This window comes from Elephantulus edwardii, unplaced genomic scaffold, assembly GCF_000299155.1.
Source record: "Elephantulus edwardii isolate Elephantulus edwardi_28Jun2011 unplaced genomic scaffold, EleEdw1.0 scaffold00002, whole genome shotgun sequence".
Classification (NCBI taxonomy): domain Eukaryota; kingdom Metazoa; phylum Chordata; class Mammalia; order Macroscelidea; family Macroscelididae; genus Elephantulus; species Elephantulus edwardii.
Genome location: NW_006399752.1, coordinates 15,529,486 through 15,543,137, shown reverse-complemented (window position 1 = coordinate 15,543,137; position 13,652 = coordinate 15,529,486). Strand labels below are relative to the sequence as shown.

Below are 13,652 nucleotides of genomic sequence, written 5' to 3'. Positions count from 1 at the left end.
CCAGAACACTTGATCGTTCTAATGCGAAACTTATACTTGGACCAGGAGGCAGTCGTCAGAACAGAGCAAGGGAACACTGCATGGTTTAAGAGATTAAGCCTAGTAAATTATGAATGATATTGAAAAGAAAAGTTAGACTTAAAATCAGTGATAAGCAATCATTTCCCCCTCCCCAATTAGATCTTTTCAGGGAAAATTTTATATAAAGTATTATGGACTGGTTTCCCCCCCCTTCAAAATGAAATATTATTCTTATAAGAAAGAAAAAGAAAGTTAATTCTTACAGAAACTGGTCTGCTGGAGGGCATAAAACAAAAGTCACATATATGAAGTCTCTTTCCCAAGGGCCAACTACAATTTAGCACTACAATTGGACTGACGCCTCCATGTTCATTCATGACAGTGGGGTTTGTTTAAAGCCAATTATTTCTATTAAAATTTTCCACTCGTTACAAACCAGCAACTCCTGTCTTCCAAGGTGGATCCTAACAGGTACTCCCAGTATGAGAACCAGATCAGAAAGTTGAGCTGGAGCTAAAAACTCAACAAAAGAAAAAGCACCACAAATGGCAGAAGGGCTTCTCCCAGGAGGGACTGAAGAATAATGAGACCCTAAGGTCCAGGATAAAACAATGACCAACTTGGGGCTAGAATTCGAGTCCCAAGGCCCCGGGCTTCTGACTAGAAGACCTGTCATGTAGCCATAATACCTTGTTGTGAAAGAGAGAAACTATAATTTTATTAGAAGAAACTTAAAGCAAGTGTGAAGGAAAGTTGTTCCTGGCTCCATAGCATGAAAATTTTGTGTTGGCTTAATTAAATTTACTTGAAATAAGATATATCAATAGATTCAACCAGCATTTTACCAGTGAAAAGAAATCCATGCAAGCACTTACCCATTGTAGGAATCAGCTATAATTTTTTGAGGTGCAATAATAGAAGGAGGAGTTATCTCGTCAATAGTTGAGCAGTTCTCTAAGTCACAGACATATACCTAAGGGGGGAAAAACATAGTAAAAGTATTAATGTCCAGCCATCACTAAATTGGCCAAAAATTCTTTCCTGAACATCTGTTTTGTGTTTGTAATTATGCTAGTTATTTGTGATTTTTCCAGTCACCGTTATGTAAATGATATATAGAAAACACAGTGAAAGACTTAAAAGGTAGTTTTATTTCCTATATGGTAAAAATTTTCTATTTTATTGAGTTCAGTGAAATACAAATACCTATTTCCTTGGCTGGAGTGCAAACTGTGACTAATATCTAATCTGTCTCAAAGCTTATGGACTTCTGGCAGTAATAATGGTCTTTCCTCACTGTGGTAAGCCTGAACCTTCAAAAGAACTAGAACTTGAAACACACCAAGATTGTGTCTTCACAGAGATTTCAGTATCACTGCATTTTCAGAGGCACAGAAATTACTTCTTGATTGTTTCACATTTAAAATACTTGGAACTGATCCTGATCTTGATTGGCAATCTTACCTTATGAAAAAATATATCTCATTACTAGCTTATGTCATTATTATAAATTAACTTTGACTTGGTATAAATTCATGGCCTTGAAATAATCAAAATACAGATGACTTCATTTAGATCAAGACTCAACTCATTGCCACCAAGTCTGAATCAACTCATAGATGACCCTCCAGCAGGTTTTCTGAAGCTGTAAATTCCATGGGAGGAGATTTTCCATCTTTCTCCCACAGAGCAGTTAATAGAGTCCAACCACCTGCCTTTGGGTTGGCATTGCAATTCCTTACCCACCAGACCACTTAGATTAGTACTAAATAAGCTTTAGACTTCCTAGAGACCAAATTTATGAATTATTGCTTAATCTAGTGTCTGAAACATAATGAATATTTATTAACTGAAAAGGTTGTTTTTATTATAAATGCACCAAGATATGCATATATATGTTATTAATAGCCATTTGTTTTAGATTTTCAGACTAACCAGTTCATCCATGATGAAATACATTCTCTGATAAAGCCAGTCTACAGAGATGGAAGAAATTAATCCTGAACCTCTGTAAAAAATGTTTAAGTCAGTCACATCAGACATGTTGGCAGCCTTTTTCACCCATATGAGATTTCTTTCAGAGAAATAAACAACTTGAAGGTGGGCATGAACAGATATTCCTGGAAAAGACATGCAAATTTGGATACATTATTACTTAACAACTAAGTAAAAAAAAAGACAGAAAATTTTCTTTTAATATTTTTAAAAAAGATATTAACAAAGAAATCAACACAGATCTTTCTTTTTAAGCTGATATTTTTCCCTATGATACTTACCTGTAATATTATCCTGAATAACATCTGACTGAAGGCATTGTGCTTCATCTGCTATGTATTTTAAAGATCTCTTTCTTAGAGATGTTTTCCTGGATAAAAAGAGCCACTGCTCTTCTTCTTGAACTGAAAAAGTGAAATTATTTGCAGATAGAAAGACATGAAACACATTGACCCAAGAACAATATCACCAAGCTAGTTGTTGTTGATTTTGCTCAAGGTGACTAAGTATATGTTAGAGCATAACTACACTCCAGAAAGCTTTTAACAACTGTGATCTTTTGAAAAGAGATCTCTTCTGAGGCACCTCTGGGTAGATTTGAACCACCAATCCAGTTCCAAGTAGCTGACTGTATAATTGTTTGCACCACCCAGGGACTCCCTTTAAAGAAAGAGGACTACACTTCAAAGAGGACAGTCAAATCATCTCAGAAGGGACTGAATGATTTAACCTATATTATTGCATGACTGAGAGTAGAAGTAGAGTAATAATCAAGTTGTATCTAAGTCTGTATCCCCTGAATTACCCTAGAAGAGCAACACAAAAGGTAACACTATTCTCAACAGTCTCGCCCCAAGAGGAAGTCAGCTCCCTATCTTCAGTCATGAAAATTTAACTACTTGATGGAGGTGGTACAACCCGAGCAGTTTGGGTTATTGCGTGGTGTGCACACACCTACAGACAGACATTGGTTGTCTCTGTTTTGCCTTTAACATTTCTCCCTTTGTGGCAAGAGGATAGTCCTTATTGAAATGAAATTTGAGAGCTGCAACACTCGAGTTGATGTGCTATTCAATTGGAAACTGATACGGGACCTGTTTGATGCCAACTAATAAATGTTATGCAACAATCACAGTGACAGCAACTCTAAGCCTGCTCTATATTTAACTTGCCCTTTGGTCATAATTCTTGTATAACAAAAATGCCTCTCTTTCCCTATAGTCTAGTAACAGCCAAAGAACTAAAGGCTGATGATAGATGGCATTCTGTGCTCACCGGCTTAGGTACGTGCAGAATATGCTAAAGGGTATTGTATCGAGTAAAGGAGCTCAGGTGAAAATGGAAACCTGATTATTGGGGTTCTGAATCTGAGGCCTTTGTGTGATATTACAAATTCTTTAATTCATTTCTCCCGAAGAATGTCCATCACTTCTTACGAACCATTTTCATTTTTTTAATTTTGCCTCTTCAGGCTTACCAAAGAAACATTCCAACTCTTGTGATAATTTCTAGGCTGCAAAAAAACCTCAAAAGGATACTTCTAACATACTAACAAAAGCTAATTTTGTAATTTGACAACTCAAAATGGTAAAATGTGAATTACTCAAGTCTAGGTATATTTAAAAATGAGTCTATAAAAATGATATCTGATAGCTATTAAATGATGATATTTAAAAATGAGAATTAGGGCAGAAAAGTTATCTGTATCCCCTGTTTTAGAAAAAAAATATATGGTAGTTACTCAAAAGTTCAGCAACTGAAATACACCAATCTATCTACAGGCAAAAATATGACGATTTGCTTCCATAAAGATGTGTAGCTTTGGAAAACCTCTGGGGAATGATAGTCTATACTATAGGGTCCCTAAGAGTCAGAATTTCCCAGATGGTAATGTATTTGATAGTTGGTTTTCAATGTGTAACTGAGCCACATCAACAATAATCACAACTGAAACCAAGTACTTGTTGGAAATTAATTATTAAACTAAAATTTTCCATTTCCTAAATTAGAATGTGAAAATTTTCAATCTAACTACTTATTTCTATTTTTCAAAGATTTAGACACATTTAATATGTAAAACTTACTAATTGCCCAAAGGACTGTTTTGCTTTGGGCAGAAGAGAGGGGGTCTTTGAGGTTCACCACATGACCAATGATCTCTGGATCAGAACCTACCCTTGCCACCCCTCAGCTCCTCTGTAACAGAAGGACAACCCAGGGCCATACCTGCTGGGGATGAAGTAGTAATATTACAGTCTGCTTCTGGCCCCTCACCAACTTCATTTACTGCTGCAATAGAAAACCTATTCCAAAAACAATTTGGAGAGATGTGCTTCACATGGCATGGTGTGAACATAAGATAAAAATAGAAGCGGCAAATAACGTTTCTATTTAAGGATGATGTGGCAATAGAGGTATCTAGTTACTTGGTGCCCCTGTTCAGCACTAAAATGACCATCAATCACTTCCTTGTTTGCATTCCCATAGACCAGTTCAGGGTCACAGAGGTCAAAAGCTGAACTCTACTTATCTGCATGGCTCCCATTTCTCCCCTAATTTGAAGAAGCCTGAGTAAATGTTAGGAAAGCTAACAATAATAAAATAATCCCCTTAGTAGTTAATAAAAATACCATTAACAGAATGTGACCTCCCTGCTATTGCCAAGGTGGATTAAATGAAGCCATGAATATACTGTCTATGATGTCTTTATTAGCTCATATTTATGAGGATTTTCTGACTACAAAAGAAATAGTTGAGAATGTTCTGACTTAGAGTAGTGTAATCTATCAGGATATAAACTCAGAAAATTACAATGAGTTCAGCTCAACAGTGGAGAGGCCAAGCAACTTACAAGGCTTTAAAATTATATTTTAACCCATTTTTCTTAAGCATGTTGACATTTGTGAGGGCCAAATGTCAACAGGATTGTCTTCTTTTTCCAGGTCTCACAGGTTTTCTGGCTTTGACAGGGTACAATTTTACCACTTTTTCCATTGCTCTTTATTAGAAGATACTATGCAGGTTTTCCTTTTCTGACAGGTTCTGCCTCACACAGGGTCTGGCTTTCTGGGTTTTAGTGTTGTATGAAGCATTTCCTTTGCACCATTTCATTCTTACCTGTAGGTAGTGTTTGGTAGAGTTGAGTAAAACTGAAAGCTGGTTCTCTGTGTCCCTGAATCTAATTTCTGAGTTTTGCTGGTTAGTCTTAAATTATAACCCAGAATAGGTCCACCTGGGAATTGGGGTGGGGCCCAACTGACTTCCACGGTGTCAGGACTTGAACTTTCAATATTTATAATGAATGGAGCAGATTCTGGAACTGGAAGAGAAAACAGGAAGACAGTGAGCAGAAAAAGATATGGAGTTTATGTTTTGAAGCTAGAAAAGGGGAGGGAGGGCTGTCTTATTTTTCTGAAAAGGACACAGAAACTAGATATCTTAGTAACACTCAAAAATGTTATAGGTGAAAAAGTACTTACCATTTGCAACTCATAGGTCTTTCTTTTTTATTTTTTTTTAAATTCTTGAACCCTAAGTGACATCAGTAAGCTATTTTTCCAAGAGAATATTTCAAAGGTTATTTTTCTCACTTACGATTTTAAATAAAATCAAATATAGATATGTAGAAACAGTATAAACATCTCAGGGAAAAACTTCCAAGGATCTAAATAAGTTGAAACATACTATGGAACAAGAGTAGGAAGAAGAGCAACTGAAACAAAACTGGAGTCAATGATTAACATGAGTCCCCAGGGCCTTTCTACTCCTTGGAGTGCCGAAGCCTGACTGGCTCCAACTGGAGATGTGAACTCAGATAAGTCTGAAAGTCTGGTTCACTCTTGTTGGAATCAACCCAGTGACCCAGACTAAACCTTTCTTCCCCCAAACTGTGTGCTCCCACTGAAAGCCAGGTTGACTATACTAACACAACATTCCTTCCAGAGGATAAAAAGAGCATGCATTAAATAACCATCATTCATAGATTCTCAAAACTAAGTGGCAAAGAACAACAAAAGAAGCAAAACCAAATGATCTGACAGCTGACTTCCCAGTGGCCAATCTCCTTCCTCTTCTTTTGAACTTTCCTACCTTTATTTCCTGTTCTTGAAATGATTTTTAAATTCAGATGGGATAGACTCCAGATAGTATTTTGGTTCTTGGGGACTTTTCATTTTCTTCAGCTTCAGTTTGAACTTGCACATGAATAATTGATTGCCTGTTCCACAGTCAACAGCTAGCCTGGTTTTGACTGCTGACACTGAACTTCTCAAACAATTATTTTCATTTATGAGGTCAATCTGATCCTATGCAGTTCATTATGTGAGATCTATGTGTAAAATAACAATTTCTGGGGTTTTTTTTTAAAAAAGAAAATTGTGATGAATAAATCATTGAGAGTGTAAAATTCAGTTATTTGATTTCAAGCTTCATTTCTGTCAACCAAGTTTGTACTTTCTGCCTACCATTCCATCTTCATTGTTTCCAACTTTTGCGTTTCAGTCGCCAGTGTTATTAATATATCTTAGTTGCATGTTTGGTTAATTTTAGACTGCAAAATTTGGTAAAAAAACCTTTCATTTCCTGTGTTTAAAAATAATTTTAAGAATTGGTTTGAGGCATTGAACATCAATGATCAAAGACAAGATAAGTTTTAGAATAATATCAAGGATATCATCCATCCAGAAAGCAAACGGTCATTACAAAGGTAGAAAGGAAAAAAAAAACCTAAAATGTGTGTTAAAAGAGATTCTGAAAATTGCACAAGAGCTTTGAGAAGCCCGAAAAAAAAAAGGGAAGAGAAGCTGAAGCAAAAGAACTGAACATATTTGGCAGTTAGAGAAGACAAAGTATTATAACAGAATGCGCAGAAAGCTGGAATTGTAAAATAAAAAGGTAAGAACTCACTTAGCATTTCCTAAACTGAAAAAATGAAAAACAAATTTAGACTTTGAGTTGTAATAATAAAAGATGCTATAGGTAAAATCTTAAATGATCCAGGAAGCATCAAAAGAAAATTAAAGGAAAGCACAGAGTTGTTGTACCAGAATAAATTCTGACATCGAAATATTTCAGGAAGTGCCATATGATCAAGAGCCAACGGAAAGGAAAGAAGTTCAAGCTGCACTGAAGGCATTGGCAAAACAAAAAAAAAAAAAAGAAGGCCCCAGGAATTGAATGGATATCAAGTGATTTGTTTTAGTTGACAGCGGCAACCCTGGCAGTATTCACCAGGAAATTTGGAGGGCAGCTTCCTGGCCAAATGACTGGAAGAAATCCATATTTTTCCCCATTCCTAAGAGTGGTGATCCAAAAGAATGCAGAAATTATGAAACAATATCATTAATATCACATACAAGCAAAATATTGCTGAAGATCATCCAAAAGCAGCATTGACAGGGAACTGTGAGAAGTTCAAGCTGTGTTTAGAAGAGGCCACGACACCAGGGATATCATTGTTGATGTCAGATGGATCCTGGCTGAAAGCAGGAACACCAAAGGAATGTATATTTGTGCTTTATTTGCTCTTCAAAGGCATTTGACTGTGTGAATCATAACACATTACAGCTAACATAGAGAATAGGAATCCCAGGACACTTAAGTATGCTTATAAGAAACCTAGACCTAGGGAGCTCTGGTGGCCTAGTGGCAAGAAGCTGCACTGCAATCCCAGAGGCATGCAGTTAGAATCCACCAGATGCTCTGCTGGAAAAGGAGGGTCAATCTCTTCCTGTACCAGTCAGATCCAACTTGATGGTACACACACACACACACACACACACACACACACACACACACGAAAGAAACCTAGACCTAGACCAAGAAGCCATTACTCAAATAGAGCAAGGGGAAAGTGCGTGCTTTAAAATTAAGAAAGGTGTGAATCAAATTTGTTTCCTTTCTCCATACCTATTCAATCTGTATGCTGAGCAAATCATTGGAGAATCTGAACTCTATGAAGAAGAATGTGGCATCAGAATTGGAGAAAGACTCATCAACAACCCGTGTTATGCATATGAGAGAATCTTACTGGCTGAAAGTATGACTTAAAATACTTACTGCAGATCAAAAATTACAGCCTTCAATATGGATTACATCGCAACGTCAAGAAAACAAAAGTCCTCACCACTGAATGGATAGCTTATTCATGATAGATGAATAAAAGATAGGAGTTATCAATCTTATTTAGATCCACAATCAGCACCCTGAAAGAGCAGTCAAGTACTCAAAAGACATGTTACATTGAGAAAGTCTGCTGTCAAAGACTTCTCCATGGTTCTAAAGAGCAATGATGTCAATATAAACAGTATGTGCACCTGATTCTGGCCATGGTCTTTTCAATCACTTGCTATGCAACTGAAAGTAGAGCAATGACTAAGGATGACAGAAGAATTAAGTCCTTTGAGCTCTGGTGTTTAGGAATATCCCACGGACTGTCAAAAGAACAAACAGATATGTCTTGGAGAAAGTGCAAACAGAGTGCTCCTTGGAGGCAAAGATAGTGAAACTTCATCACACATACTTTAGATATGTTGTTAGGAGAGACTATTCCTTGGAGTGGGACATCATGCTTGCAAAGGTGGAGGAGCAGTGAAAGAGAGGAAGACTCACAACCAGGCAGACTGACAGAGTGATGGGCTCAAGAATGTCAGACATGATGAGGATGGCACAGGATAGGACAGGTTTCAGATCTGTTGTTCATAAAGTTGCTATGAGTCATACTCAACAAAATGGCACCTACCAACAACAACCTATATCCCCATCTACTTCTCAAAACTACACACAACCTCTGACACTAGCGTTCTTTATTTCATTTTTCCAAAGAAAGACGTACTTTGCTCTTGAGTGGACTTCTCTTTTTCTGAATATTTTCCCAATCACCCTGCATAACCACTGACTCATTGGAGTTGGAATATATGAGAGTCCTTCTTCACATTGAATGAGTTTTTAAAAGTCCTCTTTGTTGGCTTCTCAGCCTTTCTTGGAACTAATTCTTCACCAACTCTTAGATTAACCTTTGGCAAACATTAAATTCCTTGCATCACTCTCTGCTGTATGGTTTCAATTTTCCTGATGAACAGGAAGAAGAAATAAATTCTCACTGATTTAGAATAGAGGTGATTAAATAAACACACGCAAACACCTGCTTTACTAGGATCAATGCCCAGACATGATCTATATCTCTACAAGCAAATTAAATGTCACATGCATAGTGTGATGTGATTACTGTCCAAATAATTCACAGAAAGTTTTGCTAAATGGCTGGTATTCCTAGCCTAACATCCATCTAATTTGATTAAGAAATCATCATCACACAGGTCTCAGTAAAAAAACAAAACAAAACAACAGTAACATCTGTAATAATATGTTTCCCACAGCTAAATGAGAATAATGGAACACTGGTAGCCTAGTGGGAAAAAGCTGTACTGCAATCCCAGAAGCACACAGTTCGAATCAGTCAGCTGCTCCATGGGAGAAGGATGTGCAATCTCCTCCTGTGTGATTAACTGCCTCTGAAAGCCCGCCGGAGGGTCAGCTATGGGTTGGTTCTAACTTGATGGTACACAATAACAACTACAAGACAACAAAAGAAAATAAGACCAGAAAGCAATGGTGTGAAAAAAAAAAAAGATAAGTTTTTGTGTGGACTAAAAGAATGCAAGACCCTGGATCATAAGCTAATACCCATGGAAAGGAGACTCCTGGGAAGACCTAGATGACTTGAAAGTACAGCAGCTTGCTCATCTAGGAGAGAGGTCCAATAATGGAAAGCAAATATGCCTTGATTATTTTACTTTGACCAGTCGTGTCAAAGGAAAAATCCTTCCGCACTATTGGAGTGCATGAGGCATTGCTTTGAACACAGAAGGATACAAGTATTCATTCTACTTTGACCTAAAATATTCCAAATATGGCCTTAGCTAGTGCCTGACCTGAGGTTCTAAGTAAGGACAACCAGGGCATAATGGTTGGAATTGACCACATATACCCTGAGTAGGTAATGGACTCTCATTAGGGAATAAGGAAAGACTCTATGCAACTTCTTCAGCTGCCCAGGTCTGCTTCATCTGATGTCTGGTCTAATCTGGGGCTATCTGCAGAATTGTAAAGGAGAGGCATCTACTAACCCTAGCCATGAGCAAGTTCTCCCAGATCGCCACATAATTTTCCCGGCATGTCAGCACCAGGTATTGACCTCTCTGCCAGACTTCTAGTCTTGAATCCTTTTCCTGATGTGAAAATTACTTCTTCAGAAGAACAAATGTATGAGCAACAATGAATGAATAATAATTTAAAAGAACAAATGTTTCAATATATACACCTTTTTTATAATTTTTTTTATTTTATACTGGTTTACTTTCAAAGTTTGTATACATTGTTTTTACTACTATTTTTAAAAAATCATCTCTGATCAGGTGTTGAATTATTAGCACAAATTCTTGGCTGATCTGTACTTTTTAATCTCTTTCTCATGTCTTCAATTAATTCTGTAGAAGCTGTTGTTAGATGTCATTGTGTCAACACAGCAACCCTATGAACAACTGATCTGAACAATCTCCCATCCTGTGCCATCCTCACAGGCTCTAACTACTCAACTCCATTGCTACAGTCACGGTGTCAATGCCCCTGGTTGAGGGTCTTCCTCTCTTTTACCAACCCTCCACCATTCCAAGCATGATGTCCCTATGCAAGGAATAGCCTCCCCTAGCAACATGCCTAAAGTATGTGAGATGAAGCTTCATCATCTTTGCCTACAAGGAGCTCTCTGGCTGCATTTTCTCCAAGATGTATCTGTTCTTTTGGCGGTCTATGGGATCTTAAGCTGTTTTCTCCAATACCACATTTCAAAGGGATCAATTCTTTATCTGTCATCCTTTATCCTTGTTCATTCCTCAGATGTATAGGAAGTCGCTGAAAAGACCATGACCTGAATTATGTGTACCTTTGTCTTCAAACTGACATCATTACTCCTTCAAAAATTTGAAGAAGGCTCTGACTACAGACTTTCCCAGTGCATACATCACATGATTTCCTGACTGTTGGCACCAAGTGTATTGATTGTGGATCTATGTAGGATGAAGGCTGTCTGTAGTGGCCAAAAATATCTTGGAAAGGGGTATGGTATCTAAAGCAATCACTTCTCTTTAAAAAACAAAACAAAATCTACCTACTTTCCATAATTCTTAATGCTTTCTAAATAAAGTCTAAATTTTTTAAACTGAAAAAAATCAAGGTTTTTCCTGATCTAATTCCAATTTGTCTTCCCAGATTATTTTAACTATTTTAATTCATACTTTTTATGCTTCTAGAAAATGGAATATTTGCTTTTTTTCCTCTACCTGCCCAGAACTCCAATCTTGCCTCTACTCATGTTGTCACTCAAACCTGCTCTTTCATTTCCTCACCTCAAGCCCAAATCAGTTTATCCTTTAAGACCCAGTAAAAAGGGAACTTTCTCTGGAGATTTGTTTCTGATCTTTCATTCCAAAGTTAGTATCCCTGTCCTTTAACTTCCATAGTAATTATAGTGCCTTTCTTACTCTTTTAATCATGTGTCACTTTGTTATAGAGCTACTTAAACATGTGTCTTATTTATCTCCTCTAAAAAGATTGAACTTCAAAAAAGCATAGCTGTGCATCTACTAGATTAGTCATGAATATATTCTGAACAAAGAGCTATAACATTTAATTAGAAGTAGTAAGGCCCTGACTAAGAATATTCTAGTTGTCAGAAAAAAGAGGCTGACTCACAATTAATGCTACATTCTGATAGGATGAAATTCCCAGTAAAGGTTGGGAAGATAGTAAAGCATAAGATCTGGTAGAAAGTAAGCTTTTTGTTGTTATCTCTGCAATCACACTTAATTTTTTCTTGCTGGACTATGAAATTTTTAACTGCTGGATTTATTTCTTCATTATTGCCTTTTTTGTCTCCTCTTTCTTTTCCTAACAAGCAAATGCTGGGGCTCCCCAGACCTCACATTTGACCTTCTCCACTTTTCAGACCACACTCACCTTCTCATGAGCATATCACCAGATCTTTCTACCATAGAGTCACTCGATGGGTTCAAATAGGCAAACCTCCAAGTTGTGGCCAGATATTAACCATGTAACCATCAGGGTTTCTTACTGGATATGTAGTAAGCATCTCATGTTCTGCTTACTTAAAACAAGACTTCATTTTCCCTGGGAAAGTTGTGCTCCCTTATGTGTCCCCATCTTAATACAAGGTGTCATCAGGGAATTAAGACTGAAAATCTAAGCCAACAAACTTGATCCTTTGCCCCTGCACACCAAATCTCTTAGGTAACTCTTTCAGCTTTTTCTTCAAATATCACAAATATCACTTTATCCACCCAAACACATTAGACAGCTATCACTTGCATGGACTCTACAAACTCTGATATTAACCAGAAGGTTAAATGTTTGAGTCACCCACTTATACCCACACACAAGAGGCATGTTGCGGGAAAGGCCTGATGATACACTTCCCAAAAATCAGTTCTGAAAACTCCGTGGGGCACAGTTCTCCTCTGACACACGTGGAGTCACCATGAGCTGGAATCAACAACAACTATTTTTTCAATTTGAGGATGTAATGTTGCACCCTGCCTCTCCTTCTCCCATTCACATTATTTTCAATTCCCTGAAGAATAGTTATGCAAAATGTTCCTGTTACAAAATATAGAACCTTTTCACTTTCAGTATGACTTCTATGTTATATTTATGGGCTTAGGGTATATGGTCTCCAGAAAAATACAAACTCCACAAGAGCAAGGGTATATTTTTATCATTATTGTAGCCTATGCACTTGTTGTTGTTGTCAGGCATCTTTGAGCTGAGTATGACTCATAACAACTCTTTGAACAACAGATCTGAACGCTGTCCCATCCTGTGTCATCCTCACAATCTCTGACACACTTGACCCCATTGCACTAGTCACCGTGTCAATCTTTCTGGTTGAAAACCTTTCTTTCAGTGTCCCTCCACCCTTTCCTACCATGATGTCTTCCTCCAAGGAGAAACCTATACCAGCAACATGCCCAAAGTGTGTGAGATGAAATTTTATAATCTTTGCCTGCAAGGAGCACTTTGGCTGGACCTTCTCCAAGACATATCTGTTCGTTCTTTCAGCAGTTGATGGGATCTTCTGCTTTCATTTCCAACACTTCATTTCAAAGGCATCAATTCTTCTTCTGTCATCCTTACTCATTGTTCAGCTCTCAGGTGCAGAGCAAGTGACTGAAAAGACCATGGTCTGAATCAGGCACACCTTAGTCCTTACAAGAACATCTTTGCTCCTCAATAATTTGGAGAGGTCCCTCTTCAAATTTCCCAGTTCAATACATCTTCTGGTCTCCTGACTACTAAGTGTATTGTTTGTGGATCCAAGTAAGATCAAGTCATTAACAGGTTCAATCTTTCCTCATCTATCATGATATTAAGAAGAATTAAGAAGAATTTCATGTAACAACATATGAGCAAGAGCCTATGGTGATGAAAGAAGAAGTTCAGGCTGCTTTGAAGGACATGGCCAGAAATAAGGCTCCAGGAATAGATGGTATACCAATTGACATATTTCAGTTAACAGATGCTGCCCTGGACGTGCTCACCAAGTTGTGCCAAGAAATCTGGAG

General features: G+C 37.5%; 1 protein-coding gene across 1 annotated transcript in view; it reads right to left on the bottom strand.

The window, feature by feature from the left end:
- ROS1 (c-ros oncogene 1 , receptor tyrosine kinase) overlaps window positions 1-13,652 on the bottom strand; it is a 169,246-nt gene that overhangs the window by 126,760 nt on the left and 28,834 nt on the right. Inside the window, 5 exon segments of the mRNA XM_006879005.1 lie at window positions 897-994; window positions 1,957-2,141; window positions 2,298-2,420; window positions 4,243-4,319; window positions 5,134-5,335. Coding sequence (XP_006879067.1) covers window positions 897-994; window positions 1,957-2,141; window positions 2,298-2,420; window positions 4,243-4,319; window positions 5,134-5,335 — 685 coding nt within the window.